A 17,639-nucleotide genomic window follows, 5' to 3' on the forward strand; every position below is an offset into this window, starting at 1 on the left:
CCATTTCTACCAAAAAAAAAAAAAAAAAAAAGCGCCCTCTATTTGGGCAGCATTATTTGCAGCCAATTATTCTGCTATTTCCACTTGTGCCCCAGGGAGCTGTATTACTTCTCCACAGAGCTCAGCAGCTGTTCATTAGGTCAGTCTCCCAGTTCCTTTTGCTTGCATAATGTTCACCCTGCAGTGCCAGATGACAAGAGCTTTAAGTGCTATCTGCAGCTTTGTATTATCCCTCATAAGGTTTTGGAACCCATCCCAACCAGGGAAAGAGCAGAGAGCTTTTGATTTTTGGATTAGGATATCAAATGCCACAGTTTAACATAACAAAGGAAGGGTGGAGAGGAATAACTGGCATACTGAGAATGCCCCCTTAGGGACAAAGCTTGAGTACCACTGGTGCACTGGGACACTGCCATTTAGCAGCATTTGAAAGCTAAAAGCATCACTTCATAAATATACTTCGGCAAGAACCCGCACTATTCTCTTTGATACGCATTTTTCCTTTGTAATGACTCCACGATTTGTCTCTAAGAAGACCACATCCCTGACTCATCTGCATTAGGATTACTAGTAGAAGGATCACAAATTAGGGTAGTCTCACATCTGCGCAGCATTTAAAGCCACTGAACACTGGGCTTTGCCTGCACACACCTGGCGCAGCATCACTCGCGTGGTCTGTACTCCCACAGCTATGTCTGACCCCGTGCCCCTCTGCACCTTGCACATTCACACAAATGATCTTGCAACTACAAACCAGACCTGCACAAAGGCTCAAAGTACAGAGCTAGAGCGTAACTCCACCTATATCTTTCTGCAGAGTACACAGTGCCCCCAGTCATGCCCCAGTACTGTGTCCAGCTCTGGAGTCCTCAGCACAAGAAAGACATGGACCTGGTGGAGCAAGTCCAGAGGAGGGCCACAAAAATGATCAGGGGGCTGGAGCACCTCCCCTGTGAGGACAGGCTGAGAGAGTTAGAGTTGCTCAGCCTGGAGAACAGAAGGCTCTGGGGAGACCTTACTGCAGCCTTTCAGTACTTAAAGGGGGCCTGCAGGAAAGGTGGGGGCAATCTTTTTAGCAAGGCCTGTTGCAGTAGGACAAGGAGGAATGGTTTTAAACTAAAAAAGGGTAGATTTAGACTAGATACAAGGAAGAAATTTTTTACAATGAGGGTGCTGAAACACTGGCACAGATTGCCCAGAGAGGTGGTAGGTGCTCCACCCCTGGGAACATCCAAGATCAGGCTGGACAGGGCTCTGAGCAGCCTGATCTATCTAAAGGTGTCCCTGCTCACCGCAGGGGGTTGGACTAGATGGCTTTTCAAGGTCCCTTCCAACCCAAAATATTATATGATTCTATGCTACTTCTTGGGGAATGAGTGAATTAGAAACTTAATCTCTGAGGACCACAGAGGTGGTGGCTTTCATAGGAATTAGCTAGACCACCACACCTAGTTTTTCAGTTTACCGTCATATCTGCCTGCACATTTTAACATAAACTTGAAGGAGAGACAAAATACCACCCTATCACCATTGCAGTAGCGATCTTAACCCTCACCAGATTTTCAGGCTCTTCATAGCAAGCCTGCTGAGTTCATGATGCTTTCTTTAATCAAAAAATAGCCCTGAAACTGAACCCTCAAAGTCAGAATGCATTTGCTCCTTCTTTAGCCATCACCCCAGTAGAAAAGCTTTAGCATAGCAAACAAAACACTCTTGTGAATACCACATTTGCTAGCAGAGAGGCAAGTTTAGGTCAGCAAGCTCTAAACCACAATAGCAGAGCTCAGCCTGTTCCATTACAGCATTATCAGGTTAACTTATTTAACTAAAGACAATTGAGAGCCTCTTTATCCCAAAAAGGATCAGCATAAGCCCTTCAGCTTGGCAGCACTCACAAATCATCTCAACACCTAACAAGTACTGAATCCCACCAGGGCTAACCACAACTTCCTTAAATACTCATTCAACGCTATCGCAGCTGGTAATCACAGTTTTGGGGGCAGGGCTGGGCTGGGTTTTGCTTTGCTTTTCTGCCCTTCCTTCAATGTGGTGCTGGTGAACGGGCCTTGGTCTGTATCTCCTGAAGGGTGTACATGCTGCTCATGAAAGCCTACATTAGATCTTTCTGCTGCTAGAGATTTGACCTTAAGGAGCCCATTTTAAGTGTAAAGGGAAATGTAAAAGCTAGATTGGAAGTGCTGGGCTGCAATGCTACAATGCTCCAGGGTAGCCAGTTCCCCACACAGCACATGTGAGAAGGCAAAGTGTCCAAGAACAGGCTTTTACAAGACGTGCCAGGCTGCTTGCCTTGCCCAAGAGGAAACACCGAAGACAAGACTGTTTTCCTAAATCCCGCTTCTCTCTGAGATTTTCTGAGGTAGCCTTTAAACAGCCTTTAAAATACAGCCTAAAACAGCCTTTAAAAACAGCCAGAAGAGGATTTGCATTCACTAGCTCCATGCATGCAAAGTGGAAGAGGTTAGTTCGCCACCACACCAGGTGGGAAGGGTCCTAGCAGTCCCTTTTTCTAGTTGAAACTGTGCTTAAATATTCCCCAGTAATTAAGTAAGCTTACGATTCTTATTACATTTAATGTTCCCTAAAGGAAGAAGGTGTGCAGAGGCCTTGATCTACCATATTTTAAAAATTTTCTTGAAGAGGTTTGAATGTATCTTTTCCTCCCCCGCACTGTGTTCTTAGAACAAGGCTGTGGATAATCTTTTTCTCCAACCTCAACAATAATTCAGGAAACAGAACAGCGTTTGCCAGAAAGAACGAGGGTGGAAGCTGAGGGCGCCAGCATGGGGGCTTGTAACAACCACTTTAGGACAGTTTTGGAAATCGCTGATCCTGTCACATATTGGATCCAAGTTCAGTGAGATCTCCTCTCTCCCCTGTGGTTTGCGCCGGGCCAAGTGTGGCATTAAATGTGCTTTGAGACTGTGGGCTCACCATGCCCCCGAGCTAGGAAAGGGTGGGCAAACACCCCTTGGTGGCACCGACCAGTTGGTAGGAACCTGATAAACCTCAGATGTGAGCAAGCTGCCAACATACTCAGCCCCGTGGGGAGTGGAGTACTCCCGGGTGTGCCGCGGGGCACATAGGCAGCACTGCACAAGCATCGCCATCACCAGGAAGTGGCCAAATGGGTGACTTGATAATCTGCAACTTTTAGTTGCACACCCAGAGGGCTGGTTAGGCGCCTGCATCTTAGGCCGTTTCACTTACTGGACCTCAAAGATCCCCCCAGGCACCAGGGTTGCTTGTGCTGAGGGTATGTTCTGCTGCCCTTGCGTTTCTGCAAATTGGTCTTAAGTCCCTCTGCACTGACTCTACCCCACATCGGGTGGTCCCATCCAGGTGTGCTCCCTGGCTGTTAGGTTTGAGACTGTTGGGACACAGAAGCAATTATTTATCTCTGTGTAAAAGAAACTTTTAGGTATGACCTAACTTATGCGCCTGCTTATAGGGGAGGCTGCACAGCTGAACACGCCAAACAAAAAGAAGCAAAACAGACACCAACCCCCTGCCTCATTTATGGGGCTCCTTCCTCAGCTGGCTTCTGAGGTTCTCAAATCTCTGTGTTATGGGGAGCCTGCACATCTACCTGGAAGCTGAAATCTCCAGCGGTGAAGCAGGGCAGTGGCTAACAGTTTCCAAAAGATCAAGTGGTGAGGCCAAAGGAAATTAAGTATCAGAAGTGGGGCCTTGAGTCTAGAAATGTAATCAAAACCTTGGGAAGAGTTTGGTGAATGCTGGGGTCAGCAGTGCAAGTGCAGAGTGATGCTGAAGAGTCCTTGAACATCTGAGCTAAATGCCAGGTGCTGCCAGACTGAACTGATGACCGGTCTCTGCTGAGCCGCTCAGGAGTTACCAACTGACTCTCTCCTCCAGAACCTGAAGCAGCTGTTTCTTCACTGTAAAACAACCTGATCAAAAAATCTATCATGCATCAGGATTTCTACTTCACCTTAGTATCATGTGCATCAATCCTCTGTAACACTACTGACACAGCTCTTACAACACCATGTTACTGCGAGGGAGAATCAAAGAGCTGGGAGTGCTCAGGATGAGAAGAGCTGCAAGGTTCACGCTCCCCAAATATCAATACATAATTGACAATACATCCATTATTGTATTTTTCAAGAATATAAATATATAATGAGGATTTCCACCGAGAGGCTGTATTTTTATTTATTTAGGAAATGAGTAAGTTGAATTCTGCTGGAATCTCTCCATACAATGGATGCTCCAGGAGTCAACACTGCACAGATTTCTTGGAAGTGCCACGTTCAAAGCAGATTAACATGGCCTTAAAAGCCAGTTTCAAGACAACTCTCTCACAGATACAAGGTACTGGCTGTGAAACAGAACACGAGACATGAGGCATCGCCTGACATCAGGTAGCACACTTCTGTTTTATTTGCCTTTCCTCAAGAACTCTAACTCACCATTAGGCAAAGAAGTGCATACAAGATGTACAAGAAAAAGATTAAAAGACTTCTTTATCACTGTATTCTGTGGCCCAAAGGCCCACAGCTTTTGGGGTTTTTTGGTCTTTTTTTTTTTTTAAAAAAAAAAAAGGATACGTTCTCACTCTGGCTGAGGTGTTACAGTTCAGAGAACAACCTGCTGTCTACAGGAAATCTCTTGAGAAAATTAAAAGTGAACGCAGCTGTTTGCCAGGCTGTTTTACTGAAGGAACAGTGCCAGCTGCACTAACAGCATTCTGCCAGACACCTGTCAGCTTGTGAACCCCTAAGTTTATAAGGACAACAGGAAATCTGGCTGCAGAGTGACAGGGACAGGGAGAAGTGGCTGGAGTTTCTTCCCCTTTGCAGCAGATTCCTACCTACTGCAAACTTGTGTTCGTGTACTTCAGTACAGCTGTGATGACCTACAGCAGAGGTTCTGCCCTAGACATATATAGCTTGCCCGTAAATCTGACTCAATGCATTAGTAACTTTCACATATAATATTAAAATCCAAGGTTTGTCTCCCAATGTCCTTCACATGATGCTCTGTCTGTTCACGTCCACGTTGTACGCTGATGAATTGGAACAGCCTCGGCCAAAATCAATAAAAATGCCTTCAGAATCAGAGTCGATCGACTCCAAAATCTGATCCACTATGTTCTCAGGGCTGGAAGAGGGAACTGGAATCAAGGAAGGGTCCCTGTCCAGCTCAAAAGACCTATGAGGGTCGTCCATCGAGTGGAAGAGTCCTTTCTGTTGCTCAACTGTGCTGAGTTTGCTCGAGCATTGCACTGAGCCGGTGCTTGGCCTCTCCTGGTCTCCTGACAGCGAGCTTTTCGTGGTTGTCATGGAGCTCTTGGAACCGTTGTCCATGATGGTGGTGAGGTTGGAGTACCCCTGGAGCTCCAGGCAGGAGGTCATTTCTGAAACGGAGTGCCTTCGGATGCCTGTTCCATTGGCAGCCATGCCCTCGGTTTCATACTCGGCCACTGGCGTCAGCAGTGGATTGTTGTAGCTTTTTGATCGCACCACAGGGTTCTTGGCGAGGATGTCACCCGATTTTGAACGCCTGAAGAACCGCTTCTCTGTAAATAGAGAAAGATCCAGAGTAATATCTAAAAAGTCTCCTATTTTTGTGGTTACTAATAATTACGAGTGTCCAAAGGACAAGTCAAGGCCTGAATATTCACGAGCTTTTCTTGAATGACAGAAACTTTTATAGAAGAATATATTTTGCTTCTTTTGTAGATCCAGGCTTCAGATTTCCTGTATTTCTTTAGCATATTAAGACCCCAAGCCTATCTTTACAAATAGTAGCTGAGATTCCCTTATATTCATACAGCTTCAGCAGCTGGAGTAAAATAGTAAATATTGTGGGAGATCTGATATACAATTGCAAATACTTTCTTTAGACAAGACAGAAAGTGCAATTCTGTTCTTGTTCCGGCTACAAAGGTCATCACTAATTTCTAGTAATTGAAGTTTAACTTTTCTATCCACCCTGGGAAAATCAGGTCTCTTCAAACTTGGGGCACGAGGAATAAGACAGGCATTCTTACTAGTAATTTGGAAAAACTTAGATTCAAAGCACCGTTCAGAGACCACACAAGGAGAGAGCACCAAGAGTATTTGGAAATGTTAACTGGAGGGCAGGGGCCACAGCAACCTTTTTGTGGAACAATCCCGCAGTCAGTCTGGCAGTGATTGTATGAATGCTGCTGTTAACAAAGTGGGCTCTTTCCAAAGAATGAGCAGCAGGTGGCAGCAAGTCAGCACAGAGATCCGCCACTAGTGCTTTAGGGCTGGAGTGCTCTCTGGCAGCGCGACCAAAGTGACCATCACGCAAAGTTTTTCCAGACCTCAGTGCTCAGACTCACTTGTGCTAAAAAAAAAAAAAGGTGGTATCAATAATAGGTCTCACTTTTGAAGCTTTCCTCCTGCTAATCTCACTTTGCCATCCCCATGAAAGCAGCGTGGCTGGAGAAGGGAATCAAGTTACACTTTGGAAGTCAACCACAGCCACTGCATATAAATTGTCCACTTTAAATCACGACGGTGGTATACGTTCCCCTGCAAACCATGCAATTTCTTTTACAAATGCCAGTCTCTTCTAAAATTATACTTGTCTATAATTACATGCTTACCTGGATACAAATTCCAATCACATGCTATACTACTAAAAAAGCCAGTTTTTGTACTTAAGGTTGTATTTTGCCATTGTGTCTGCCTCAGCAGTGAAATCAACTGAGCCAAGTTCACTTTTAGACTTTTACTTTGTTAGGAGTTTGACCTGGCAAACAGAAAAGGTTCCCTGGGGCTACACTGCCTCAGAAACTCTGGCTTTTTGGTCACACCAAGGCTCAGCTGGAAGGGAAGGCTGGGTGTGCTGGCCAAACAGGGAAGAAAAGAGGTCAGTGGCCTCACCAGTCCCAAGGACAATATGTCACAGCTTTAAATCATGCTACCAAAATAGCTGGACATAATTAGATGTGTTAGTTTAAAAGCAGCAGAGATTTATGCACTCAGGTCCCTCGTATCCAGGTTCATTGACTATGGTAAGACCTGTTCAGGGGTACTGCTACATATCTACACCCCAGACTACAGCAAGGGGAAGTGTCTGGTCCGCCAACCCTTCCTATCTTCTGCAGTCATGCTGTTAAATGCAGTCATGAAGTTAAATACAACATTTATTTTCTAATGATCCATTTCACTGGAGTTTATTCCCTTTGAGTACATTTTTTTCTGTCCTGACATACAAAAGCTTGTATTCACAAAACCTCAGTTCGGGGCTCCATTTAAATGCTTGTGGCCTTTTAATGGCAAGCAATGAATACAAAGTAGTAATCCTGAACCATTTTCCATAAATAACTGGCCTCTATCTATTCATGTAAAACTGTTTCTTAAATGCCTACTGCAATACAACTATTTTTCCATTCAGCTTCAAGGGAAAATCAACTACCTTATTGACCATTTCTGACAAGCAAACAGATTAAATTGACTGTATAGAAAACACACAATTGAGCTTATTTTCCCCTCTGTTTTTGCTATTCAAGCAGGTCGTCACAGTATTTACATAAAAATACTCAGGTACTACCACATTTCCTTTTTGATTTACACTGGTAGTATCCCCCTTGCATTTTCAACAGATTGAATTACTATGTGGGATATTCAAAAGACCTTCATCTTGGCCAAATCTTGCCTTCACAGAAGTCACTGAATGCTTCAGAGCTCAAAGAATCATAGAAAATAAGCTGGAAGGAACTTAAGATGGTCACTCAGCCTCTGCTACCAGGCCGGACCACGTTTACCCACCTTGATGCTTACGGATGCCTATGAATGTGATGTATATAGTGCCTCTAGCAGTGAAGATTCCACAGCCTCCAGAGGTGGTTTATGTGACATGAGAGATTCTTCCTTCCATGTAATCGAATTTCCCCTGCTGTGTGTGGTCCACTCTATTTTTCTTATCTCCAGTGGGATGGAGAACAGCTTATTACCTTCCACTGTGCAGAAAGCTTTTACATGTTTGAAGGCTTATCGGTTAGTCTTCTCTAAGGCAAATTCCTACTCTCACCTGCTCTAAACAGCCTTGTATGATCTTTGTGCACAAATGAACAGACACTACTCAGTACTCTAGAAATAAATGGCTTCTCGCTTCTTCCTCTCACTGTCCATAAAGCATCCTGTGTTAAAGCTCTCTCATTAAAAGGTAGAATAGAAATGCTAAGCACAATCTAGATTCACATATTAATGAGCACTGTTAAGATGATCTGGTTTTGTCTTCTGCCACTGGCAAGTTTCACGGTGACTTTGCACATTGCAAAGAGCACAACCTGAGAAAAGGAGCCTGACTGCATTGCGATAGTACTGGCTGTCACCTCTCATGTGGGCCCTGACCCTGTGTGGACCAAGGTTTTGGTGAAGCCCTCTATGCTGCGTCAAATCGAGCCTCTGTTATTCTTACCCAAGATACAGGAAGAGTGCGTGAAGGGTCCGTCACTGGAATACAGACCATATGTGCCCAAGTAAGGAGAAACGACTTTCTGGATCAGGGACTCCAGTTTCAAATAATCTTCAGTCACACCTTTCGACTCGTGAACCCCCTGAAAGAGAGAAAATACCCAAGCTGAGCACTGTCCCCTCCAACCACAAGCTTTCCTTGCTCACTGAGGCAAGCAGAGAGGCAGCAAGCATTTTCACTAAGTTATGTAGCAAAGATGCACCATGATGCAATACTGGTTTGTTACTACAGCTGATTCCTCTTCCCGTAAAGCCAAGAGATGTGAGTGGAATCAGAGAGACTCACCATGCAGCAGGCACTCCACAAATGCTCAGAAAGAGGCAGTAGCTACTTCCAGGACATTTAAATCCAGAAAGGTAATGCCTGCAAGTGCAAAGGCACTCAGGGAGGATGCGGTCTGTGAAGACGAATTAAAAGAAACCCTGGACTTTTTTGTATTGCCATCTTTCACTGACTTCATGAGCGAGCTACTGCCGAGTGCTGCACCAGCGGCTGGTACCACAGGGTGTCGCTGCCATCTAAGCAATACCAAACAGGGTTAAGAAAAGGGTGAAACTGAGACTCCCAGAAATATTTCTTCCAGGATATTTTCAACAAGAAATATTTATAGTGAAGAGGTTTATATCTCTTTCCTCACCCTGTCCCTGGCACTTGCCATTATCCAGGCAAAAGTCACATTATAACTAATATGGTAAGATTCACCCATAGGCAAAATCTTTTGCCCTTGGCTGTAACTCTGCACTTCCACCCACAAATGGGCTTATAAGGCTGCAGAGGTGACAGGAAAACCCTGTGTAGCTGCAGTCTCCCTCCACTTACAGCTGCACTGTGCGTGCTCCTGCGTTATCCAAGCAGAGCCCTGGATACTCATGGGTAGGATTCTTCTTGCAACCTGAAGTAAATTCACATTTTAGTGTGTTGCTATGTGGCCATATGTTTGCCATATCTTGTTGCAGAATTAAGATCCTAAATGTCACACTCAGCAAGAAGTCTGCTTGAATTTAGCAGAATTCCAGATTTCGTAATACATCCCTGAACTGTTGTAAAAAGAAACATGTTGGGATGAAAGCCTCCAGAGAGCAACACACAGATCAAATGAGTAAAATTGCAACACTTCCTTCAGCATGAGAAAGGATCCTGATGTTCAGGATGTATTCGCTGCTCAGTATGATTCACCAACCAGTGTCTACGGGTGACTATCAGCCTGCGACGTGTTTGTGAATGGCTTACTTCACCTCTTGGCTGCCGCGCTGCCTGAATGCCGCCTGGCGTTACTCGATAGAAGTTTATGAATGGAAAATAAATAAAGGCCAACAGAGAATGGATAGAGTTTGGATTCCAGTTCAGTGGGTTTTAAATAATGAATAGCAATCTTTGGAGATGTGCTACATCCTGTGAAACTTAGAGAAAGTCACAAATAGAAATATGAACACAAGGGCATATGCAGTGAATCTGAAAGCTTGCAAACACCAAAGTAACAGCAGAATGAGCCCATAGCTATTCAACCAATTTAAACCAGACAAAAATAACCTAGGAATAATTCAGAAGACTTAGTGAAGGTGTACGTATTATTTCCAAGTCACTGTTGGCCTGCATCAGAGAAAATGTTTCAAATAACAGAAGGAAGGGTCTCAATTTTTACCATGGTGAGATCTGCTCTGAGGTTTGCCCTTCTGTCTTGCTGGGATTTAGCCAAGACCTTTTCAGCCCTCAGAAGGGCAACGTGCCTGCTACCTTACTACGTATTCACGATCGTATCAAGCTCATAACCCACTGGCAAAGGACAGCGTGTTAGGCCATCTGCTCCACGCTCCCACACCAGTTACCTCTGGAACTGGTCTCCTAAATGTGATATATAATAGTAGTGGCAAAAGCCAGTGATATTTAGCATTGCTTATGCACAGACTTTGTGGTAAGGCTTTATTTACTTTTCTGCCACTTAAGTAGCTTTGATACTCGTGAAAGAGGGTAGCTGAATATCAACTGTGGAAAACGAAACCCAGTAACTGACTAGTACCATGCTGACCACGAAGTAACTCCTACCGGTAGCAGAACCGCAACAGTGTATGAGCAAAAAAAGTGTCCTTGCTCAGTGGCATCTTAACACTGCCTGGTTTCCTATTAGCCTCACGTGCCTGAAAAGTTCTTTTGATTTCCCTCTTGGTTGTGAATTATCTGTTCTGCTATACACTCCTTCTTCCCTGATGTACACCTCAAAAGCCTGAGCTGTATTCTGCACTAATTGCTGCTCTGGCAGGGATACACGGAGGCTTCCAGCAGCTCTGTTGGGTTGGGGTAGACGCCTGGGGTGAGCTGAGAGGATCGAGACTCGACCTCCAAGCTCCAGCTGCTGTGCCACCCCTCCACCATGGGGCTGGGGAGCAGCTGTGCTGGGGCACAGATTCGCCTCATCCCCACCACTGCTGCCCTGCAGCTGCTGTGCCTAGAGAGACCATCAGCCCACTGCTCCCAAGAAACACCCTCTTCTCTCAAAATCCGAACTCCCTAACCCCTTGCATCAGCTTTTCTTCAGTCTTGCCCTCAACCTTCACTCCTAATCTCCCAAAAGCAGTGCTAATCTCCACTCCCCTTTTCACTTCAGCCTCTTTTACTTCTCACCTTTGAAGTGAAGAGGCCATAAAATATCACCTTTACAGTGTAAAACCACCCAGCATTAACACAGCCTGCCAGCAGTCTTACTCCTCAGCTCTGCAGTCATCCACGGGATGCTTTTCAAAACATACTGACTGAAAAGTTAAAATATCTGGTGTCTGCTGGAGCTGTGGCAACTTCTCTTCTGCTCTGCACCTTGGCACAAACGTGCCGCACCCACCTGCGACATCCTTCCTGCGCTGGCCATTGTTCCAGGCCTTCCTGCAGCTGCCCGATGGGGCAGTTCCCTTAAACCATTTTCTCAGTGTGGAGATTCTGTGAGAGCAGGAGCGTAACAGGCTGCAGAGCATGTCCTGAACTTGTAACTGTCTTTCCTGCATTTCTTTCTGCTGTGTTAGTCAGTGACAAACATCCTCCAGGCCTCTATTTAACCAAATACAATACATCCCAATATTCCGCAAGGACTATCTCAGCTTTCCAAACGTAAACATTCCATATGACCTGAACGACGCCATCACTTATTTATGAATTAGCCCAGCCTGAGTGGCCCAGAGGAGTGTCTGCAGGCTCAGAGCAAGCTGGAGCCACCTCTGCCTGGCCACAGCCCCTGCCCAGGGGCAGAGCAGCACCACGCTGCAGTCACTATGTGCCCCACACCAAGCCAAATGTCCCCTGACCCAGAGCCAGCTGGTCCTTGCTGCATCTGTGTCAACATGACACGGCTGGGAAGTGTCCTGACCCCAAAGTCTGGGCTGTAGGCTGTCAAAGGTTGGGTCATGGGGTGTAAAGCAGCCTTTGCTCCTCTTCATGAGCTTTTAAGATCACGGCCCAGGTAGAAGGTAGCTGCAGGTTCATACATGAGCCCACAACAGGTTAGCTGAGATACACCAAAGGTAGTAACAGAGCAGGGGTGCCCCACAACCTTATTCTGAGAAAGCGGGGCTTTCCAATTCTGCAGTTCTTCCAATGTCACTTCTTCAGTGAACCCCAGGCGTGGCTGGTGCTGCCCTTGACGCAGCTGAAGGTCAGCTGAGGGGTGCTTGCTGTGGCATCGGTGCCTCTGGGGCAGCCAGGAGCGAGGTGTGGGGAACAGCAAGCCCACAGCAACGGGGCTGCAGCAGCTGGCAAATCCCGCGGCCCTGGTGGGGCTGCAGAGTCCCAGCTCTTACTGCCTCACTGACACTAGTATCCAGTGTAGCTGGGTTAGAGAAGGGGTCTGAAATGGTAACTGACCTGCCAACTCTTGTTACCACAGCAGCGTGCAAACATCACTTCAGAGCGTACAGTAATTCGGCACTGTATGGGGCTGAGGGGGGCAAGGAGCTGCAAGGGGACGGATGGAGACCTCCTAAAGCAGATCAGCTTTAGCAGGCTGGGGGAAGCTTCTGTTTTGCTTTAGGTGCCAGCCTCAAGGGTGCATTTAAACTCTTCTCTACGCCAGAGGTTTACACCCCATCCATTGTGCCAGATGTGAAATCACTTGTTTGCGTGACACCAGATTCAGTATGAAAGCACTTCTGGTGGGAGTTTAGGATGGAGCAAAGTGCTTCATATATCTATATGTAAATATAGATAGATAGATCACACAGAATCACAGAATGTTAGGGGTTGGAAGGGACCTCGAAAGATCATCCAGTCCAACCCCCCTGCCAGAGCAGGACCACCCAGAGTAGGTCACACAGGAACGCGTCCAGGCAGGTTTTGAATGTCTCCAGAGAAGGAGACTCCACAGCCTCTCTGGGCAGCCTGTTCCAGTGCTCTTGTCACCCTCACAGTGAAAAAGTTTTTCCTTATGTTAGTGTGGAACCTCCTGTGCTCCAGCTTGCACCCGTTGCCCCTTGTCCTGTCATCGGCCATCACCGAGAAGAGCCCGGCTCCATCCTCCTGACACTCACCCTTTATGTATTTATAAACATTAATGAGGTCACCCCTCAGTCTCCTCTTCCCCAAGCTAAAGAGACCCAGCTCCCTCAGCCTTTCATCGTAAGGGGGATGTTCCACCCCCTTAATCACCTTTGTGGCTCTACGCTGGGCTCTTTCAAAATATACATGTATAGACATCTATACATCTGTCTACATGGATATCTATATATACTTAAAGATATATGAAGTCCTTTTTAGACCCTTTCCCAAATTTCTAAGTGATTGTGCTTATAAAGGCAAAATTAACTTTAGAGTACAGCCAGCTTGTGGTTGTTATCTATGTCACAATCGTTTCTGAAAAACTGATGGCAGGACTTAAAAGTTACCAATAAAATAATAAAAAAAACAATTTCCTGTTATTTTGGCAGCTCATGGTTCTTCTTGTACTTACTGCTTGACGCTTTACTAGTTTGGTATGTCACTATATAGCAATAAAGCAATGGCTGCTTAGCTTGCAGGAAGCTCTATCGTAATTTGGAGGAAAAAAGAAAACTTGGAGCATTATCAGTAAAACAGAGACTCTACCCTTGTCTTTAATGCAGTATTTGCTCCGCAGACATGCAAAAACTTACTTTAAAAGATAACGGTGACCTTTCAGGAACCAATTTCATTTTAGCAGGAGAGTTTCACGCTTCTCTGCAAGTGTGAGATGTATCTATTAAATACCTTTCAAAGGCCTTGACTGACCTATTTATTTCTCAATTGAGGGCCAAAATAGCTCAATATCAAATAGCTGCAAGTATCTTAGTACTTCCAGATCAGCGTAGCTGCTGGATCAAACCCTCATCTTGGTCACACTGTTTTGAAACACAACAAAAGTCACCTCATTATCTTCTGAAAGATTATAATATAATATTATGACAAAAGTCTGTCCTACTCTCAAGGCATGGATAATGGAGATTCGAGTCCTGAATATGTGAATACCATTGCAAATGGATAAGGTCTGTACCCAGCATCAAGAACAGAGACATGTATTTCTGCATGTAACACAGTATCCAAGTCCCTTACTTCATTAACTCGTAATTAAATCATTCAGAAACAGAGAATTGTATACAGTAGTTCAAACACATTAAAAGGACCCTGTGCACTACTATTTTTGATACGTAAATCTGTAAGCACTCCCAGAAGGGCCACATACCCTAAAGACTACAGGTTATTGAGACAGCTACTTCATGAAGTTACCTCCCCATCTGCTGAACCGTGGCACCGGCCACATGCATTTCCCCCATTACTGCACTCGAATACGTTGCTGGAACAAAACACTCGTGTTTGGGAGCAAAACCCCACGAGTCAAAACCGTAGGTCATTCCAGCGAGAACGGACAGACCGAACTGCTCAGGTTTCCATCCCTGTTAATATCATGTTAACCACAAACTCCTACTGAGCTTTTAAAGGGCAGAAGGGCTTGGGACAGCAAAGAGAAAAGAATAAATTTGTCTTTCGGCACTGTGAATAAACAGATGCGTTCAGAAGAATAGCTGGGGCTTGTGTAACCCCATGTAAGGCCACAGCCTCCTTTGTCAATATACAGGACTTCTGGAAGCCTCAAAGTGGTCCTAAAGTAGAGGCCACTTCAGGCAGGCATTTAAGGACTTGAAGAGTCCTCCTCAAACACAACCTTAATACCTGCCTAAGGCTAAGGTTTATTACTTTTGACTTTTTGCACACTGTACAACAAAGAAAGATTGCTTTGAAGATTTTTTTAATGAACATGCATTTTAAGAAAAAATACTATTAAGCCATTATCAACATTGTATCAAAGCACAGGCTACATGACTTGCACAGCTGCCAGACACCTAAATTCTATTTTGGTAATATTTGCCACAAGTTTTCTTAAAAAAGAAGTTATCAAATGTCCTTGCTTTATTTTACCATGGCAATAAAATAACCACAGTCATAACTCTTTATTTCTATATCCTATTATATTCATTTTTAACATCCTGCTCTTCATAGGCAGTGAAGTGGCACGCAGGCGGGTAGACCTGCCATCGATCCAACCTGGTGTAAGACGCGAGCCTGCCTGCAGCCTCTGTCCCCGTGCAATGAGGCAGTCATCGCTGCACACTCCCTGAGGCTCCTGCTCTGTCTTTTTATTCATCACCACAACTGAAATCCTTTAACTTTTGATAAAAAAAAAAGACACCTGAAATATAACCGGGTAGTATCAGCACTTCCAAACAAATGCTCTAGAATGACCACAAACCTGGCTGCGCCAAGCCCAGCCCATCAGGGAGGCGTTCAGGCTGCGAGTTGCAAAGGAGCCCAGAAATTAATCATCTGCCTCCCACCACTTTTCACCTGGTGTTGGCTGTTTCATTTCCTCAGGCTCTGGTAAAAAACCCAGACGTGAAGCAATCCCCAAAGACAGTCACATCCATGAAAAACTATTTGGGCTGCTTGATGGCCCAATATGTCTCATTAGACAGCCGAGCTCAATTAGGATGCAGAGTTTTAGGCTTCCCACGTTCCTGTGAGCAGATGCAGGACATCTTTGGAACCAAAGACCCAGCTTATGAAATCCTGGCAAGTGGGAGAAAGGGAGTTGGTTTTGTTTATCGTTTGCTGCTTATACCCCTCACTTCTCACACCAAAAACTGTATGTGAAGCTGCCCATCTCCTTTTTACCTATATTAGGGGGCAAAGAGGTGGCAAAACCTCACTGTTTCGGTGGCAAAAATTGGTGGTAAATCCCCACTGTTAATAGCCTGCCCAAGGAGACCAATAACAAAACACAGCCCTAGAAGCAGAGACTGCTCCTGGCTACAAAGCAGGCTGCATCGGTTTCTGCCCCATCACTCTGTGAATTACAGCCCGCTCACAAGTGCTTGCTAGCACAGCTCTAAGTAGAACAAAGATGACATTTTCTTCTCAAGTACTCCTGGTGGGCAGAGCAGCCACCAGCAGAAGAATGGTATATTCACCGCTTCATCCAACCGTCTTGAAATCTTGGGAATTCTGAAAAATTACTTACCCTAAAAATCCTGCAATGCATCGCCCTCTTAATGGCAGGCAAGGCATGATACCAGAGAACTGAGCACATAAATCACAACAGTTGGAGACAAAAGAGCTACAGCTAAAGCTCTCATGTCCTCTGGCTATCAGGCACACCTCAAAGGGATGTCTCACGCATGCCAAGAGGCTAGAAATAAACCTAGCTGCTGGCTGTTCTTTTTGCTACCCTTTTCGTTGATGCTTGGCTCATTATTGCGCTTCTGTGTCTTAGCTGGATCTCCATGTGGCCATCACTCTCTCATGCCTGATTCCTTTCATTTTAACCCTTTGATTCATCCCCTTGACATCTGCTGTTTCATAATAGCCCACATCCATTCTGAGTTCCTTTCAAGCCCTGGGCAAGCCCCGTGTCATCTGCTGAGCTCTTCTGCTGTATGAGCCTCCTTGTACTCATTTTCACCGCAGGCTGCTTCAGCTCTGGCTGAACAACTGCAAGTTGCCCCAGGTAAGTCCTCACTCATCTGCGTCTGAAAATAATCATAAACCACTATTAAACACCAAACTGCTTTTAACTGACCAGCAGTAACTTAGTATTTTGGTGAGTACTTATAAAAGGTCACAGGTCCTCTACAGTTTCAAGTTCTGACTAATAGCACCCTCCGCTAGTAACATCTAGAAATGGTAGTATCACTCAGTTGCTTTTCAATTCCCTTTTTAGCACAGAGTATTATAGGACCATTTACCTAATAAATTATACATTAAAAGATATCTCCAGTATCTAAGTGTACCCTAACAACTGGATGTAACGGTGGGAACTACTTCATGCCCACCTGCCATTATAGATGTGCTGAAGTATACACTGGTCATCAATTAAATGATGTAGCACTCAACTTTAGCTTTAATTATTCAGCTGATAAGCATGTTTACATGAGTAAGTTACTAGTGCAAAAGACTGCCTTCTGTTTCAACTGACAAACTGCTGGATAGCTTTTAAATGAGAAATAAACCAGAACAGAGTAAAATAAAACATAAATTAAAAAAATCTGTCTTCCTCCAGGTAAGGGCAGGCAAAGCAAACAGGCCTTCTGGACCCCAGCCCAGCACCCTGCTAAGAGGACACGGTGCTGAGGGAGGCACAGCATGTCTTGGTGCTTGACGTGGGAGAAGCTCTACCGCAGCAGACACCAAGCAGGAACAGCCACAAACTAGATTCTGGGTTACCGACTTCTGGGTTCAGGAAAGAAAGGAGTAAAAGCCAGACTTCTGGATTATTTAATGAAGTAATTTCAGCAATCATTACTCTTGGTGTCTTGATGTTCCAGAAGAGCGAAGTCCTCTGCCCATGGGACAGGAAGCGGCTGTGTCTGGTCAGCTCATGGCCTAATAACACACCCGGAACCTCAGTCTGCTGCAGCGTCCTCAGCCTCGGGCCACTGGGGCATAACTTGATGGCTGGCCTGGACCCTGCTCCACCACAAGAAGCTGTGACCTACCACCTGCTGAAGCAGTCCTGACCTGGTGCTACGTGAAAGGAAATGCGGCTGCCAGAAGCGTTCACAGGGTCAGGCCCACACGCGAAGTGAGGTCCTGGCCTCACATACTGCCCTGTCTTAACCCCGCAAGAAAACAGCTAAGAAATCTAACTTTTCTGCATG

General features: G+C 45.3%; 1 protein-coding gene across 1 annotated transcript in view; it reads right to left on the bottom strand.

Annotated features, from left to right (window-relative positions):
* Positions 1 to 5,009: 5,009 nt before the first annotated feature.
* PRR5 (proline rich 5) overlaps positions 5,010 to 17,639 on the bottom strand; it is a 69,527-nt gene continuing 56,897 nt past the window's right edge. Inside the window, exons 8-9 of the mRNA XM_086466199.1 lie at positions 8,440 to 8,578; positions 5,010 to 5,560 (exon numbers count right to left, since the gene is read on the bottom strand). Of these exons, the coding sequence (XP_086322325.1) occupies positions 5,010 to 5,560; positions 8,440 to 8,578 (690 nt within the window). The remainder of the gene's footprint in view (positions 5,561 to 8,439; positions 8,579 to 17,639) is intronic.

Source organism: Leptosomus discolor, chromosome 1, assembly GCF_034619465.1.
Source record: "Leptosomus discolor isolate bLepDis1 chromosome 1, bLepDis1.hap2, whole genome shotgun sequence".
Taxonomy (NCBI): domain Eukaryota; kingdom Metazoa; phylum Chordata; class Aves; order Leptosomiformes; family Leptosomidae; genus Leptosomus; species Leptosomus discolor.